Source organism: Netta rufina (assembly GCF_964035555.1).
Source record: "Netta rufina genome assembly, chromosome: 23".
Taxonomy (NCBI): domain Eukaryota; kingdom Metazoa; phylum Chordata; class Aves; order Anseriformes; family Anatidae; genus Netta; species Netta rufina.
The window spans coordinates 1,472,640-1,490,401 of NC_140147.1; the positions used below are offsets into that span (position 1 = coordinate 1,472,640).

The following is a 17,762-nucleotide window of genomic DNA, read 5'->3' on the forward strand; positions in this document are numbered from 1 at the left end:
TGGAGGATTTTTTGGATTTTTATGTCCAGGAGACTCCTGAGATGCTGTGTCAAGACTCAGACTTGTGGGTGTCATCTCTGCACTGCTCTTTGGGCGCAGCCCCTGGCTGCTAATGCCAAGGGCATGACAGAGGGCAACACCACTGACACCTTTCATAAAATGTCTGGGGAGCTCCCAGACTAGGTATAACTACTACAGCACATGACCAGCAAGAGATTTTGTGTCCTTCTACATAAGGTCTTCTATACTTTTGGAAATATCCCTTAAGCCAAATCGTTGCTCTGAACCTCCCAATTCTCTCTGCAAACCGCAATGTCAGAAAGGGCAAGGATGCTCTAAGGAAGGGAGAAAAAATATAGAACAAGTCAAGAAGCAAATCCTCTTTACCACCTGCTTTGCAGCAGAATAAAGGCTGTGAGTATTTCACCACCACACCATCATTTCCCTCCTCCGAAGCCACGGGGATGAGTGGGTGTATGGAAACTCAGCCATGCCTGGCTGCCGCTAAATATGCTCTGTCCTTGGTCAGGCTAATTGATGCTGCTTCCTGTGAAAGCCTGTGGTGCAGAAGCCAGGCTTCTCCTCTCTACCTGCACTATTTCTGCTGGAGCCTCACGGAACCAGTAAAACTCAGAGGATGCTGCCTTCACCTGCAGAGGGAAACGATCCTTGTCTAATATGGTTTCTCTCCTCTGATCACTTATTTTCCTTTTGTGGACAGGATCCAGAGCCCAGTGAAACATATGGAAAGGTTCCCATGGATTACAAAGGGCTTTGGATCCAGACTTTTGACATAACCATTCAGCTTAAGCAACAAGAGAACTACACGGGAGAAAAACCTGTGGTGGGTTTGTGGAGTACGACCCAACGCCCTGACAAAACGGGTATTATTCTGGAGAACTTACAAAGACACTGTGGGAGGGCACGGTCCCAAGTGCCATCCCCCTGACAGGTCAGTACATGGGTACCCAATAAGTAATATCCATGGCTGCACTGATATGAGACAGTTGTTCCAAAGCTGAATCTGTGAGGACCACTTGGCTGCACTTGACGGATGCTGTTTTCCAGGTGCCCGGGGTCAGTACAGTTTATAACTGCAAACAAACAACAAAAAAATACAAAACAAAGGGTGTAACAAAGAACAAAGGATTCTTCAAAAATGAGCAGGAAAAGGGGAAGAAACTGCAAATCACATATTCATCACATATTCCACAGTTCAGGTGTTATTTATTTATTTTTTTTTAAGATTATTTGGGGCCAGAAATAGAAAAAGTCTTTATTAAAAGTAAAGAGAGGAGAGGCAATCCTGCAGGCTCCTGTCCTGCCACACAGAGCTCAGCAGCAGAGCCTTCCTCTCTGGTCCCAAATCAGGGAAGGGCTGATTTCTTGACCAACACAGCAACAGTATCAAGAGAGATACTGGATTAATGGAATACAGATGAAGGGAGTGCAGGGAGGGGAGGGAATTTGGTAAGTGAACTGGAGTGTTAATACCAGTGTAAGTAGGGCAGCCTGTAAGGAAAGGGGCTCTGCAGCAAAGGCCAAAGAGTTTGCTTTGAGTAAACTGGTCTAGGGTTACCAGGAGGACCTCTACTAAAGGTCTGGCTTGATATTTTCTTTTGTACTCCCCACTTACAGCAAATAATTCAATGTCTTGGAGGATGTAGAGGCTGGGCAGAGCCCATTAAGAGCTTTAAGTGAAGCCCAAAGGAAAATCAGGTTTGATACATTTAAACAGGCCCTTGGAGTTCAAGCATCACTCACACATTCCTGAGGAGCTAGGACGTTTTACAGATGAATTTATGCCGGTGTTGGGCTGGATTTCAGGAACCCAGAGTAACAACGAGGGAGGTGCACAGAGGATGAAGTCCAAGCCACCTAGGGGGTGGCAGCAGATGACTTACCACGGCAGGCAGGCAGGCTGCTGCTCCACTGCCCGTTGGCCAGGCACTGGGACTGCGATGCCCCTTCCAGGCGGTACCCCGTGTTGCACACAAACTTGGCCACATCGTTCAGGTTGAACTGACTCCCTTGGGTCAAGCCATTGGCAGGGTTGCCAGGGTGGCCACAGGTGATGGCTACAATCAGAAATGGGAGATGTTAATTCTCTGCCTGGAAGAACGTGGATTATCCAGTGGGGGGAAAAAAAATAAAAACCAAACAGGAAGGGCAACCATGGAAAAAACCCACATCAACTCTGAAACCCACACTGACTTCAAAGATCTGTGGCCTGCTCTGCTGAAATACTGAATCAAGCTGAGGACACGGTACCTTTGTTCATTTTACTGGCATAAGAAATTCTCTGAACCCCTCTCTAAGCAGCTGAGTGCCAGCATCTCACTGACTTATACTGTAAATCCCTAGAGCTCCTCTTCAAAAATCCTGGCTACTGCTATTAATCTATTGCCTTACATTACCCTGGGCATTGCACACGCAGCCATGAAACCTGATGTTTTCCTCCCCCTCCCTGGTGTAAGTCAGATGTATGCTCACTGCAGTATAAAGTTACACCTGGAGGGATAGTAAAAAGAGAGAAAAAAAAAAAAAAAAGAGAAAAATCAGGTTTCTAGCATGTGGCCTAAAAAGCTTATATCTTCCTTCTCGAGTCTGAACAACTTCAGGGGGAAAACCTTTGTAACTAAATCCCTGTAATGAGGATTTTTGTGTAGTTCCTTTTCTCGTGGCTGATGTCAGCTCAGGCCAGCGAGGAGGCGCAGAGCTAAAGGGCCCTGCTCAGAGTCACGTCAAGTCCCCAGGGCAGCTGCAGGTAGGGAAGGTGCAGGGACTGGAGCAGCAGGAGCTGAGCAGCATTGAGTGCTGGCAATGCTGACGATTAAAGTGCTTTTGCCTGGGCCACCCTGCTGGCTCCTTGTCAGAAGCAGGTCTGGATGGGAGGACACAGCCCTTGGTGCGAGTGAAGCCTGGAGACCTTTGCTTTCAGCAGAGCAAAAGAAATGTCAGGATGCTCCATAAAAAGCTTTTTGGCTGCTTAAGGAATGCAACATCTTCTGACAGATGAAGACAAACCAATATTGATTATTGTCATGCTGAAACAGGGTAATGGTCCATCAGTAAAAGTCCAGCAGTTTAGCTGTATGGCTGCCAAAACTGGAAGCCGGAGGGGAAGATGAAATTCCCACAAAAGATCCATAACACGTTTGACTGCCAGGGCTGGACTACACCACAGGGACAGGAATTTATTCCTTATGCAAGCTGGTGACAGGTACAGGTTTAAAAAAATATGAAGCAAGACAGCATTTCGGTGCTACAGGAAGCAGATGTCAGGTTCTCCGAGGTACTTCTGAATACAATTATGCAGGTTTTGAAATAGATGATGGAATCTTTCCCAGAAAAAAAGACTCCCTCCAGTTGGCATGAATCAAAAAGACCAGTTCACATAGAGCAAGCAACTGCAGCAGGTTTAAAGAGAAAATATCAGGACGGTAGGAAATTATAATGCGGTAACACACAGTACCCTGAGCTTATTCAGAAGCAATAAAGCCACAATCCATCTAATTTCAGAGCTCAAGAGTGGTCTGCGTTAATGACATTAAATTTATGTTATCCATAAGGCCTAATGTAGTGTAATAACTTCAAGGCCAGCTTCTTCATGAGACACCTTTATAGGTCTCTGCACAAAAGCTTGGGAGGCTTTTAGGTGCCAGAATCAGAAGCCAGCACAAAGCAGTGCTGAGCAAAGGCACTGCATACGAACGAGCCGAGTAGTGGCAGGATGGCTCAGTAGTCAGAAGACAGATACAGATGAGCTTTGTTCTAAAGGTTTTGGTCCCTCCTGAAAGGAACAAGATGATCCACGAAAATGGATGTTTAGAAAATCCTGCATTTCCATGAATCTGCCTGACAGCGGGAAGACCTCTATCAATATGATTTCCTGGTCCAAGGTTACTTTGTATGTACTTGGCAGGTAAAAGTGAATTAAAACTTTTTCAGCTGAGCATCCTCAGACACTGGAGTAATTCACACCTGCCTACAGAACCAGGGACAGCCTTCTCAATAATTCTTTTCCTAAAACCTTATGCAGAATCCTAGACATGAACACCTCCAGTTTTAGGAGCCCCTGCTAACCATTACAGCTTGAGTCCATTTCTTATTTTTAGGCTGGAATCTGCATATTCATTGATTTGCAGGTCATTCCTTACTTCGTATCTTGCTGTTACTATTGTGCCTCTGCACGTAAAACCCTAACCCAGACATGAGAGGTTGGAAGTAAACACCTGGAGAATCATGATATGAAATGCATGGAATGCACTGTCCACTGATAAGATGCTTAAACTTATTAACACCTTAGTTAGAGCTCTAGAGACTTACTTAATTAGCTTATTTACTGGAAAGATAAATGAGCAGGTTGTGCAAGGTGACTCATGAATGTGGATCAGAGGAAGAAAGAGAGGCTGACTTTCCTCTGGCACAGAGCATGGGTCTCAAAGAAGGGGATAATAGCGGTGTGCTTGGTGGGGACGATGTCTGCCTTTAACCTCCCCACACCCTGATGAACTCTCCTCAGAAACCACACCTTCAACGGAGCTCATCCATTAGAAACTCAGCACACAAAAAACAGCAAAAAAGGTAGAACTGACAAAGCAGAGGCAAGAAGCAAAGCAGCCCAAACTGCAGAGCTGCTGCTCCTGCCATGCCTCAGCTCTCTCCTACACAACCCCCAGGGATGCTTGCACACTATGCACTCACTCTGGGCACGCAACCTTGTTGAGCCCAGGTGTGAAATGCTGCAAGGAAGCAGAAAAAATGAGCACAGTAACCTGAAAACCCACGAGTTGCTCCTCCACAAAACACGGGTGGTTGCCTACAGGACTTCCCACTCCAGATTTGTTCCCAGCACGACAACTGGAACCCGTTTCATCTTTGGACTATCCTGAGAAATAACAGGCTCACTTCCAAGCAACGGCACTTTTGGAAACCTGACTGCATTTCTCCAGCTTCCCCAGTGCCATTTTTGTAACTGCCTTTTGAGTATATATTACCAGTGCCAGAGATTGCTGCTCAGTTATAGAGAGACCCGGTATGGACCCAGAGCTGCCAGCAACATGCTAGGCTGAACGGGAAGGGCCAGCTTTGCACAGAGGGGAGGGAGTCAGAGTGAACTCGGCTGATGCTGCCAACCTGACAGCACTCATTTAAATGAGGAATATTTCAGCGAAAAGAGCTATGAATAAAGCTGAACTCTCCTCCCATCCACCCTTCTGTAGCAACAGTCTGGGGCGCAAGCATTTCTTTGCTGAGCAAAAACCAGGGCTGGCTGGTCCCCCCAGTCTGTTTTTTCACTGCTTACATTACTTTTTCTTTCTGTAAACTGAACAACGGCCCTTGAGTGTGCTCTTGTCCTCTGCCCATAACCAGGGCTAAAGAAATCTGACCACATACTTACGCACACAGACAGGAGTCTTCCCAGACCAGCGGTGGTCCTGCTGGCAGATGCGCACAGACATCCCGATCAGGCGGAAGCCGGGGTTGCACTGATAAACCACGCTGCCACGGTAGTTGTAGTTCTCCCCATTGATCTGCCCGTTGACGATGGGACTGGGAACACCGCAGTGCCCAGCTGCAGGAGGGAGACAAGGAGAATCACTGAGAGCTCTCGCCTGCCCCTCCTGAAGTCATCACACACCGACCTGACTGTCTGGCTGGATCTGAGTTTGAGTCTCTGCAGTAATAAATAAAACCAGAGCAGCAGCAAAAACAACATATCATTTTTAAAGCTCTCCTCTCCAATCTCATAACATCTCACATCTACTGAGCAGTACGCAATCCAAGTCTGCTTCCTTTTTCTATTTACTGAACACTCTAATGTTTCAGCAGCACTGAGTCCTCACTCGGGCTCCTTCTTTAATCAACATCCAAAATCCCTGTTTTCTCCTGAAATACCACCAGGACTCGTTCACCACCACAACACAGATGCTCTGCACGTACCCAGACATTTCACTTCAGCTCCACTCCAAAGTCCATTGGCCATGCACTCCCGCACGCGGGATCCTACCAGGGTGTAGCCAGTATTACATGAGAAGATGGCCGTGGCACCGTAGCTGGTCAGCGTGCCGATCTTGTTGCCATTGGGAGGAGTTGGCAGATCTCCACAAGAGATAACTGAAAGAGATCCCAAATTACAGTAAGAGAGAATGGGCAGGGAGATAGTTGGTTTTGTTTTTGTCTTTTGTTGTGTCTTTTTTTTTTATAGAAGTGCAGACACTTATCACCACAAGTCATTATTAAAGCCAAAATGAGTAGGAAAGATTATTAAATAGTGCAGAACATTATTAAACATGCAGAACAACAATTCAGTCATGTTACATGAGCCGACAAATATAAGCACTACTAAAAATTCTGCTTCAGGACACGAGTGAAGTCATAAAGATAAGACTGGCTAGGAAGAAATTAGAGAAGCTTTTTACACAGGAAGTTTTTAATATGGGGATATTTGTATTATTAACCCATTGCCAGATACAGCCATTAAGCAATGACTTTCAGAAAACCCACAAAATGGCACAAAATTAATGGGTGCTTTCAAACTAGAACGTGCCACTCAGAGACCTCCGTGCTTTTTCTGGCACAGCGACTTCCAGGAGAGGGCTGAAGTCTACAGATCAAACCCTCAGAAGACACCCAGTGGAAAGCCTAGGGATCCAACTCCCGCAGGTACAGCTGGAGCTTGGACAGGAGCCACTGCACATGCAGCTCCAGCCACAAAGTTCAGCTCTTTATTTTATCTACCTTAAAGATCTGCAAACCCTCTGGGAGCTTTCACACTCAGCAAGAAAACAGACTCACACTGGGTTCTTCTGACCTTAGTGCATTGCCAAGTTCCTGTCATTTGAATTTATGTGGCAATAACGCTGAAGAAATAAAATGGGGTCAGGCTCACGCTCCTGGATCTGGCTGAAGAGCTAGCAGGGGTAAAACTACATCTGTCACTGAAGCTGGCAGTTGCATCTCTAGAAACAAAGAGAGCCAGGAGGGAAGGGAAAGCTGCCATTCTGAAGGAGAAATTTTTCTGCCTCTATCCATACTCTTGAGAGAAAAATCTCCACCTTTGATAAAAAAAAAAAGATTCAAGGCATGGCAGTTGTGTCAGAACGACTGAGAACTGCTTGTTTGCCAAGGGTGCTTTTGATTTACAGGTGACACTGTTACCCTCGTAAACTTGGCATTTGCATCACGTTGGAAGAGGTTAGGTCTTAAATCAGAATTTTTTATTTTCTTTCTTAAAAGCAAACTTCAGAGCATCTGGCACCAGTGACAGCGAAGCTGCTGGGACCTGACAGCAACAGATGAGCTAATGTGCTCGAGTTCTTGCGGAAGCATTTAGATTAAGCCAAGAATCAGATCAACAGATGACCTCTCCCTGCCTCCAAACTCTCTTCTACCACAGCAGTTCTGCAGCCATGCTCTCAGACACTGCCACGAGCAGCCAGGGTTGCGGCGTGCTTGCATGCAGACAGCAGAGCTTGCACACCTGCTGAATGGCAAACAGAAAGCACATTCTCTGCATGACATCCCATGCAGCTGGTGGCCCCTAGCATGGCTTCTGAGCTTCACTGCTCTTACTTTTACAGGTTGGCATCGGTTCTCCTATGCTCCACTTTCCGTTGGCTTGGCACCTGATGACCCTCTGGCCTGTGTAGTAGTAGCCCGGGTCACAGATGAGCATGAGCTGGGCGTTGTAGTGGTACTGGATCTCGTAGGTCAGCCGCCACCGACCGTGCTCAACTGCAATGCTGTTGATGTCGGGACAGGTGACAGCTAAAAGCAGACAAATGTGGTGAGTCAGAGGAGAGAAAGGAGACAAAGCATTAAGAGGTGTTTAACTCTAGGGTACTTTGGGGTATTTCAGCGAGCGTGTTGGCTTTTTAACAAGGGGGCCAGTATTAGCATCCCCATTGTACAGGTGGGAAAACAAGGCACCACGAGAGGGGACACCACACACAAGTTGCACAGGATTAGAAACTTGATGTCCTAAATATTGTACATATGAGGCAGGAAGATATTACTGAAGGGGCTTCCCAAATTCCCTGCGGCATGGCCCCGGGCTGCCACCACTCACCCACACACTGCGGGGGCTGGTTGCCGTTACTCCACTGCCCTGCCTGCAGGCACTCGGTGCTGGACTCCTCCCCGGGCTGCAGCTGGAAGCCCTGGTTGCACTGGTACACGGCTTTCGTACCCACCGTGTACTCCTTGCCAAAGACCACGCCGTTCTTTGGTGCTCTGGGAACGCCACAGGAAAGAGCTGGGAAGGAGGAGGGGAAAAAAACAGCTGAGAAATCAGTCAGCTTCCAATATGATCACGGATTTGTGATAAGTGAGCTGAAACCCCAACTACAAAGCTCGTCTATTTGCAAAAGCTCCAGCACCCCATTGAACCCCAGGAGCCGCAATGAATGCCCGCTTTCACAGAGGATCAGATTTTCACCTCCTTTGCATCACTGCGGTAACAGCAAAGCCAACACTGAATACTGATACCTGCTGGAAGAGACGCTGGCTCATATTTTCTCTATCATCTGTAACACAAAGTGCATCAACACAGTATTCAGAAGTTTTCACACAGAGATAAAGGATTAGATAGCAATAATGTTTTGTATTTACATCCCACAGCAGTGACAACCCGAATCCCTTTTCCAACAGCACTTCTGGATTACAGAAGGCAGCAAATTCTATAATTATGTAGTGCCAGAAGGAGGGCTAAATTTAGCACTATGACTGAGAAGGTAAGGGGGAAATTCAGGGGGAAAACTCAAACAGGCACAATGCCAAACGGCTGCTCAAGACAGCAGCTCTTCAGAGAAGCTCTGCCCTACTCCTGCTGAGATCCTCACTCTGTGGCCAAACAGGGCAGAAAGGGGCCAGCCAGGCCACAGAAATGCAAGCTACAGTCAGATAAAGGCAGACCAGAATCATGTTCACTTATGCTCCAAGAGTTTCATGAGACATCACAATCCCCATTGCCCTGTTCTCTACTGCTAGGAAAACCAGCACTGGGAGTCTGTCACTTGAACTTGTGCTGTTTTCATCAGCATTTGGAAGAGTTGGGAAGCCAAATCCTGACTTGCCTCCAAAACCAACACGCAGGTTCTCATCCCTCTCTTTGAGGCTTGGCTCTAGGGGATGCCCATCTTGCTTGGGCTGGAGACCACAGCCAACCCATCTGGACAGGCACAGAATGGAAAAGGCTGGGACATGTAAAGCTGTCCCTGCAAGAAAATCCCCCCAATGGGGTTGCCAACAAACTCTGCAGGGCACAGAGATGAGCAGAGCCTGCTAGCAGCCACTGATTTAGAGGCCAACAGCTAACCCAAATAATTGTCTGCATTTTTGAAGTGCTCAAAAGGAAAACCATTCCTTCCTGGAGTAGCCTGAGCTGCTCTCACCCAGCTAGTACATGAACAAGAAGCTGAGCCTATGCCTCCTGAGCCACATGCTGATACTTGGACACACATTCACCTTCCTGTTATTCCCTCTGCGCACAAACACAGGTTAAAAAATCAGCAATATTAGAAAAGTCACGTTCTGGTAACATGGACCCCCACCAAACATTGAAAGGAGAGACCAAAATTATTGAGTACAGCATCAGCACAACCACTGGAGCTTTCCACCACTCATGGTCCAAGCCATTTTTATCCCATTACTACTACATGAGTGGGCCAGAGCCCCAGCCTGGAGCACAATTACGCAGCACCTTGCAGATGCTGGTGTTGCTAATAGGTGTGAGTAATTCAGCAGGCTGGTATTAGCACGATCAGGCATATCCCTGGTTGAAATGATAATCACATGTATGTCACTTCATCGAGCTAAGGAGCTTGGTGAATCTCTCTACAAGGCTGGGTGTCTAGACAAGCAGCCACGCTGAATACCAATTTCGTTCTAAGGCAAAAGGAGACCTGGAAAGTCCTACCCTTTCACTTCCATCCTGCAGTTCTCTTATTATTACTTTTTGATGCTGCTTCCAGTCAGAGAGGCTGGTTAGAGAGTGAGCCCCTTTCCTTGTCACTGACCCCAGCAAAGCCTTCTCCCTTCTCTCTGCTCAACTCTCTTCTGCTCCTGGGAGCTGGAGAGAGAGGTCATGATGAGGAAGCTTCCACTGGCATCAAGAGTTTTGTTCAGAGGTCAGCAGGGAGCATGTGAACTCAGCAAGACCCTGGTAAGGACAGCAAGAAACGTCTCACTCCTTTTCACCCCACCCTGAGGACAGGGCCAGTCTTCCTAGGCAGGACAGACAGAGTGAGGGGGCACAAGGCCTGAACAGTCTTTGCCTCCAGCCTGACACCACACCAAAATCTACCACTTCTGTTTGCTGCCGGGAGAGACAGACTGACACAGAGGGACACCAGGAGCAAAGAGAGCCTGGGCCCAGCCTTGCTCCAGGCCAGTGAAGCTGAGCTGCCTTCGTTTTTCTTAACGATGCAGGGATCACTACCACAGGCTGGTCCTACCTCCTGCCTCTGAAGTGGTCTACTTGGTTATTTATTTTCCATTGCATAAGCCTTGCCCTGATACAAAAGATAGTTAGCGATAATACAGAGCTTGAGGGCCAGAGGCAGTTGACTCAAAAGTTCATTAGGCCACCAGAAATAACAACAAAGAAGTAACCTTCTCCTCCTGCAGATGGTCAGGCTGCAATGTGAAGATGTATTGGTCAGGAAGAGCTCATTAGGCTGAAAACTGCTGCACCGAGTGGGCTGCATGCTGCACCTGATGGCAGGATCCTGCCTTTCCGTGCAGTCAGGCATCCCTGAGCAGAACGCAGCATGAGTAACTTCCTATTTACAGAGTCCAGCTTGATTTTTGGGGTGGCAATAACCTTGCTCCATTTCTGAAGCTCAAATCGTGGACAATGCGATCCACTGAAAACAAAGATTAAAGAGTAGCTGTTCCTGGGGAAAAGCAAAAACAACATTCGGCCAGGAGAGACCCACTGAGAGCGTGATCTGGGGAGAGAGGAGCGCTTGCGGGGGTTCAGGGGTATGAAAGCTCAGTCTCCAGGAAGAAAATGTGCTAGGAAAAGGGACAGAGGCTATGAAAGCAAATCTGCAGCTGGGATTCCAAAAACAAAGCAGCTTAAAAATAGGCAGCAGAGACAGAAAAGGCATATTAGATCATCTTGTGTTCTCCCCCATTGTGCCAACGCAAGATTGTTCCCTGCAGAATATTCTCTGCTGCTTCCATAAATGTCAGCTAGGACAGAGCACGTAGTAAAGATTATTCAGAGGGGATCGGGAAGGGGGAGAGGATTATGTGCTGGCAGAGGGGAGCTATGGGAAATGTCATTTGTTAACTAGGCCATGTGTTTACGGGGACCCCAGTTCCTCTCCTCCTGACGCAGCTGACTGTGCGAGCAATTTATGCTGTGTTGTGGATCGAGTTCCCAAATCTCTGCCATGCGGTCCTAGCCACCAGAAAGGAGAAATTGAGTACGGCCCAAAACAAAAGGTTGCCAGTTGGCTTCGAGAACAGCGTGAAAAAAAAAGAGATGTGCTGGATTTTATGCAGCTGACCTGGGCAAGGAGAACCGAGCCAGGCCTGGCTATCAGCAGCTCGAGGCCAGGGGGGGGAGCTGCTCTGCCATGAATTCTCCTACGGCTCGGGCTCGCTGCTGCTCCTCGCCTCCTGTGTCCATCTCCAGGCACTTGGTGACCATGGGCCAGTACTGAGATACCAGACGTGAACATGGGCAAACAGAGTGGGGAGGTGACTTTCCCCAAAGGGTTATGGAAAGGAGCCCATGGAGCTGGGCCTGGGGCGAGCGATCCCGCAGGTGCCCCCAGCTCCAGTCCAGGCAGGGGGGTAATGGAGAGGTATGCTCTGATTCTTTCCATGCTGGCCAAGGTACTGGTGCTCAGGGACTTGTTTCTGCTTTAAATTCCTGCTGTCGGGTGCTACCTCAGCCACGTACAATCCTCCTCACACATCCTCTCTATCCACCCCATCCCTGCCTCTGTGCTTCAAGTCCGCTCCCCACACACCACAGCACCCCGTGGAAGTAAAGAGCTGAACCCGAGGCCCAGGTGGCATCCCCAGCACACTGAGGCAGTGAACACTTAGCAGCATTAGTACCGATTTCTGATTACATTATTTGCCTTAAAATAAAAAGACCCAGTGTGTATCGGGGAGAGATTCCTGTCGCTGGGCGAGGGCTTCGTGAGGCGCAGTTGCCATGACAGCCCCTGGCGCGTGCCGGGCCTGCTGTGCGGTTCATCTGCTGGTGTCAGCAGCCCCAGCCTGCCTCACCGCTGAGGTTAAATCATTATCTGAGCTTGTGCCCATTTTCCTAGCCCCCCCCCCCCTTGCCAAATGCATCGCAGTTTGGGTGACAGGGGCTTGCTTTACTGTTTTCCGCTCGCCTTTAAATAAATACAACCTTGAGAGGGCTCCGAATGGATTTAAGCACCCACATCACAGAGCAAGCCTTCAGAGGCAGGACTGCACACAGCCCATGGATCACCAAGAGGCACTAAGTGATTCAGGAGGACAGAAAGGAATTTTCAAGGCTCTTTGGTACCCCCACACTAAATAATCCTGCTTTTCCTTAAGGTTTGGACTGGGTGACAATGCACACAGTGCAACGAGATTTTGCCTCTGCCGTCTCCGTTCTCTGGCCAGTTTCCAGGGAAGTCAATGTAATATTAATCCCCAGTGTTCAGTTCCCTTGGAACATGGATGAATGTTCAAAGACACTGAAAGGCTTCATCTGAATAAAGATGGGCATTTTATCAACACAAAGGAGCTGGGATGATTGGTGGATTGAGGAAAAGGTGCAATCAGAAAGTGCGCATAGAGAGACAAAATGGTGTGAAAGCAACCCCCCGGTGCACGCTGCCCTGCCTCCCCTCCTCTCCCACACCTGCAAGGAGCCACGTGCTAAGTGTGACAGGGCATAACGATTACGGTTGATTAGGAGGTGATGTGGAAAGAACAACTACATGCCTAAATCTTATATAAAGCCGACAGAAACTGGGCACCATCTGAATCCCAAGAAATCTCATCCCACACAGAGCTAAGAGTGGATTTCCAGAAATAATAAAGCAAATTCCAGCCACTAAATCCCAGTGGAACCCACATCTCTGCCAGCCTTTCCAGATTCTTCCAGACAACAGCTTCTCTTGACCTTAACAGAAGTTATGGCTCTCCTGAGAATTCAAATTCTTCTGAAATGGTACCCTTTGCACTGATGGATTTTCTCTCACCTGCCCCAGGCTTGACAATGACCCTCTGCTCCTCAACAGTTAACTCCCTCTACTCTTTGCCCATCTGTTCCCAAGGACTGGGATATAAGAGGACCACCCTTCACTGCCTACATGCAGCTCAAAGCCTTAGGGAATTACAATAGCCTTTCATTTTTACTGCATTTGACTTGGTTCTCCCCAGGACCCCTGGGTCCGTGTAAGGATGCTGCTGTCTGCTCTCACCTTGGCACAGAGGGATTGCTTCGTTCCAGTGGAAGTAGCCTTGGGGGTGCTGGGAGCAGGTGGTGGTGCTGTGGCCGACGAGACGATAACCTGTGTCACACCCAAAGCGAACCGTGCTGCCGGGGTGCAGACCCGTCTGGCTGAGAATCAGCCCGTGGGCTGGTGGCTGCGGGAGGCTACAGTATGGAGCTGGAGAGAAGGGCAGAGGAAAAATAAATAAATCACTGGATGGGCTCTATCAAGACAAATCCCCTTCCCGTTCTCAGGGATTACACAGTGCTTACCATAACCTAAGGCTGCGCAAGGAACAGAACTTGTGATAGATAAATACAAAGTCAAAGTGGAAACAAGTGTAGAGCTACTATCCAAGGTTCACTCAGCTCTAGAAATAAAGAGTAATTTCTGATAATTAAATATTACTTAATTCATTTACTGAGCAAAGCCATTACTTATTTATGACATGCTGGCAAGTTCTCAACTCAGTTTTATAACTTTCATTAATTAAGGCTTGCTAAGTTCCAAAAAATAGTAATTCATTTTAAGGAATTCTCAGCAAGCATTCAGTACCTGGCAGTGGTTTTGTGCTGAACGAGCAACCAGGACTCCCTGGTCCTGATCCTCTGAGAGCTGTGGCAGAATGCCTGACCGGGACATGATGTGTTTTAAACAGTTTGCTGCAAATGCTGTAGCACAGTGACATGTCAGTCGTGTCTCAGGCACCAGGAAGCTCCTAACACAAGATTTTATATTTTGTGATGGTAACCTTCAAACATCTCAAAATGGCCTCATCATTCCAGAGATACAACGGTTTTGTAACACAGGAATCTTCACTGTGAATTGCATGGGATGGTTTCATGCATCCAGGGCCAAGTTGTCTGTGGTTATGTATTTTTGGTTCTGAATTGTAACAGTGATGGAGGAAGCCCAGCCAGAGCTGTGAGTGTTTTTTTGCTGGAAATAAACTCGCTTTCCCAAGCCTCACCAGTCCCCACTGAGGCCTCAGAACAAGGCCAGCATTTTGTACCCTCCCAGGCCTTGGCACCTTCTGCCACCACAGATGGCCTCTGCCCCTCTGCAGCAATTTTGTGGAGATCCTTAGCTGAGGAGATGACCACGTTTCTGGCAGAGGCATGCAGTCTCTGCTGGGTGCTTACCGAAGTAGCGGATTTTGAAGCCTTTTCTGTTGTAGGCATGATCAGAGGACCAACGGAGATAGACTTTGTTCCCACTGCTGGTAACAGTCAGAGGAGCAGAGTAGTTCCCACTCAGTGACAAGAGCAGAGGGCTCTGGCCAGAGGGACCTGTAAGGAAAGAGGAAGGGAACGAATAAAAGTCAAGGCTGACACACAGAAATTGTCACTCACAACCTCACGTGCCAGGGTGTGTTTCTGCAAGAAGAATCAGGTGCCTTTTGAAATCAGAGTGTGAGAGCTTCCACTTTACCATGAGTCCATGAACGACAGCTCATGCTTAGTGCTCGTTTTGTGAACATGAGCCCCAAAGAGTACACCTGGCTCCCAGGAAAGCAACAGCAAACAAAAACCTGTTGACTGCAGAAAGACCAGGCTAAGACCAGGCTTCTGCTTCAGGCACTATGCCTTTAGCTCCAGTAAACGCAGAAGCTTCAGCAGAGAAAAATTACTTTACAGACATCTGAAAATCAAATTATTGATATTATTCAGAGAATCAATGAGACTTAGGAGGAGCTTTCTTTAAGTCCAGTGGAAGATTACAGGTGGTGGTGGGAAACTCTCCTCACAATGCCCTGGGAACAGAGATTAACAACTAACACCTCTGCTGCCAGGCAAGTCAAACTAGAGAATCTCTTACCATCAAAGATTTCAAACTCGTCGTATTGCTTCTCACTGAGGAAGTATTCGATGGTGAGGGAGATGTTATATCCAGGCTCTACCTTGACCACCCAAGAACAGGTCTGAAAGTGGGGGTAACTTCCCAGGAAGCTCTGGCTGAGGATCACACCAGTGGAGTCTGTCAGAACCTCGTTCATCGGGCAAGGCACTGAAGGGAGCATGAAGGAGAGACCAGAGAAAATCTGTCTTTCTTGTGAAGTAAGGAAGGAAACACAACTTACTATGGCCAAGGTCTATCTTCATGAGCCAAGTCAAGATAGAGCACACAGCTCCCACCCACATCCTTTCACTGGACACCAAGATCCTTGTGGTTCATAGAGTCCCCAGATGCTGAAATAGGCTCTGACTGAAGCATGCCCTATTGTGCAAATTCAAGCAATTACCAAATTTAAAAGAAGGGGCAAAAAGCAACTACCCAAACAAAAACCTTCAACTGTCTTTGCATCATGGAACTAGAGGCTTATCCCAGGTCACCCACGGAGTTGTCAGCTAGGACATAACTCCAACTCCTTTCTCTAATCACTAGAGCCCATTCAGTGGAATTCTGGAAATATACAACCCATCTGAAAACCCAAAATAAAAAGGCCAACAATGCCCCAGGGGAGGAGGCTGACACACAAAGTGAGCAGAAAGCATAAAAAGAAAGGGATCTTTATTTATCCATAATTGTCTCTAAAACTCGGTGCAAACGCTGTACTTGTATTAACAGAAAATAGTCAGAACTATCCAGAAAGAACAGAGTATTCTTTCCAAATCCTTAATCCCATCAGTGATTTGTTGACCTCTGTAAATTGGTGGCCAGATGTAATTTAAGCAGTCCCTTTACCCCCAGGCTAACAACCATCAGTAAATAATTGAATGACCTCCGTTTCTCTCCTTCAGTTCATGCTATTTCACAGAGAATAAAGCTACAGAAAAATATCCTATTATATGGTAAAAATGTTCAGATAGGAGGGAATGAAGTAGATGAAATAATCACGGTTGGAGCGAACAAAAGTACCAGCAGGAATCCAAAGGATAAATAAGGTAACATGGCAGCACAGAAACATCTCTGGGAGCCCTCCTGAGCAGCAGCAAGGTGTACAATGCAGTGTGTGCTCGGGGCATTCATTTTTCTCCCATGTAATACATTCTGTGGCACTAATAGAGAAGCTGTTCCTCATGGGATCACCTCGCTGGAGGAGCACACTTAGCTGCAGCCTGCTCTTCCCTGCTTTGGCTGTTCGTGTGTCTCTGGCAAGCTGTCAGCGCAGAATCCTCCTCCCCCTCCCACGGTAAGGACGTCCGGGTGGCTGTTTAATGACTTCGCAAAGGCAGCCAGACGTGTGGTGTGTCAACTCTCTGCTCAGCAAGATTTCACTCAGTCTCCCTTCAGCAAGTACGAGCTTAAAGCACCTCCTGACTTCACGCCTTGGGGCGTAATTCGGGAGCACCCAACAAGAGGCAGAGCCCCCCCCCCCACATGCAGAGAGCCTGCAAATCCCCCATGAGCTGTCAGAGAGAGGAATTCTCCCTGTTATTTATCATGGAGCTGCTGCAGTAAGCCGCCCAGGGAATTTCTCACTGCTGTTTGCTTGTTGCAGAGCCTAGCCAAGGTGCACGGGCCTGTGCTGCAGGGCAGGTAGGGAGAGGAGCCTTTCCCTGCACAGAGGTGCCTCAATACCCTCCACACCAGGCCCTGCTCTGTGCTTTTGTAATAGTGCGACCCCAGAGGTCTGAAGATGTGGTGTGTGCAATGAAACTTCCCCCAGCTGCCATCCATTGCTGCCTCTTTTGCAGCAGTCTGTGGGGGAGAAAGCTCCAGCTGCCCTGCTGGGCCCCCAGGCTTTACCTTCACAGGTGGGTGGGGGTCCTTCAAACTGCAGATGGGTGCCCAGCTTGCAGGTCAGGATTTCATTTCCAATCAACGTAAAGCCAGGCAGACATCGGTACCTCACGATGTCACCTGCAGACAGAAAGAGAAAACATCTTGACCGAGCAGAAGGATCAATTCATTAAGGCCCAAGGAGAGGGCAGCACGGCCAGCAGGGACCTCTTGATCCAGCTTCTGCCATCAAGGCTACCTCCAGGCTGTGTGGCTCAGGCTGTGTATGTTCCACTTTGGATTTCTGGATGTTTTTGGAGAATTTCACAGAGGTGCAGGTCAGGCCATCCCACCCACTTCCCTGCCTGCTCGGGTGCCACCAGCTCCTCGTGCCACGCTGCCCCCAGCTCCGCTTGCTACACGCTGGCACAGACTGGGCAGACACAGAAGGCAGGGAAAGGCACGCTGCGGCCTCGTTTGTGATAAACCACTGTCACGTCGCTGAGACTGTTTTGATTTCTGCTAGCTATTTGGGTGAAGACTTTCCTCAGAGCAGGCAGGTGAGAAAAGCTGCTTTTAAAAAAATCACAGCTACTTCACTGGTCGCGGGCGCAACTTGGATGTAACCGTGAAAAGCAGCAAAAATACAAAAGG

At 48.1% G+C, this 17,762-nt stretch overlaps 1 protein-coding gene across 1 annotated transcript in view; it reads right to left on the reverse strand.

The window, feature by feature from the left end:
- The window catches only part of CSMD2 (CUB and Sushi multiple domains 2), a gene marked incomplete at both ends in the record, with an annotated part of 284,745 nt that overhangs the window by 25,430 nt on the left and 241,553 nt on the right, over window positions 1-17,762 (reverse strand). The window contains 10 exons of the mRNA XM_084300478.1: window positions 906-1,094; window positions 1,905-2,078; window positions 5,405-5,578; window positions 5,947-6,120; window positions 7,579-7,773; window positions 8,075-8,260; window positions 13,434-13,622; window positions 14,588-14,734; window positions 15,264-15,452; window positions 17,136-17,249. Coding sequence (XP_084156604.1) covers window positions 906-1,094; window positions 1,905-2,078; window positions 5,405-5,578; window positions 5,947-6,120; window positions 7,579-7,773; window positions 8,075-8,260; window positions 13,434-13,622; window positions 14,588-14,734; window positions 15,264-15,452; window positions 17,136-17,249 — 1,731 coding nt within the window. The remainder of the gene's footprint in view (window positions 1-905; window positions 1,095-1,904; window positions 2,079-5,404; window positions 5,579-5,946; window positions 6,121-7,578; window positions 7,774-8,074; window positions 8,261-13,433; window positions 13,623-14,587; window positions 14,735-15,263; window positions 15,453-17,135; window positions 17,250-17,762) is intronic.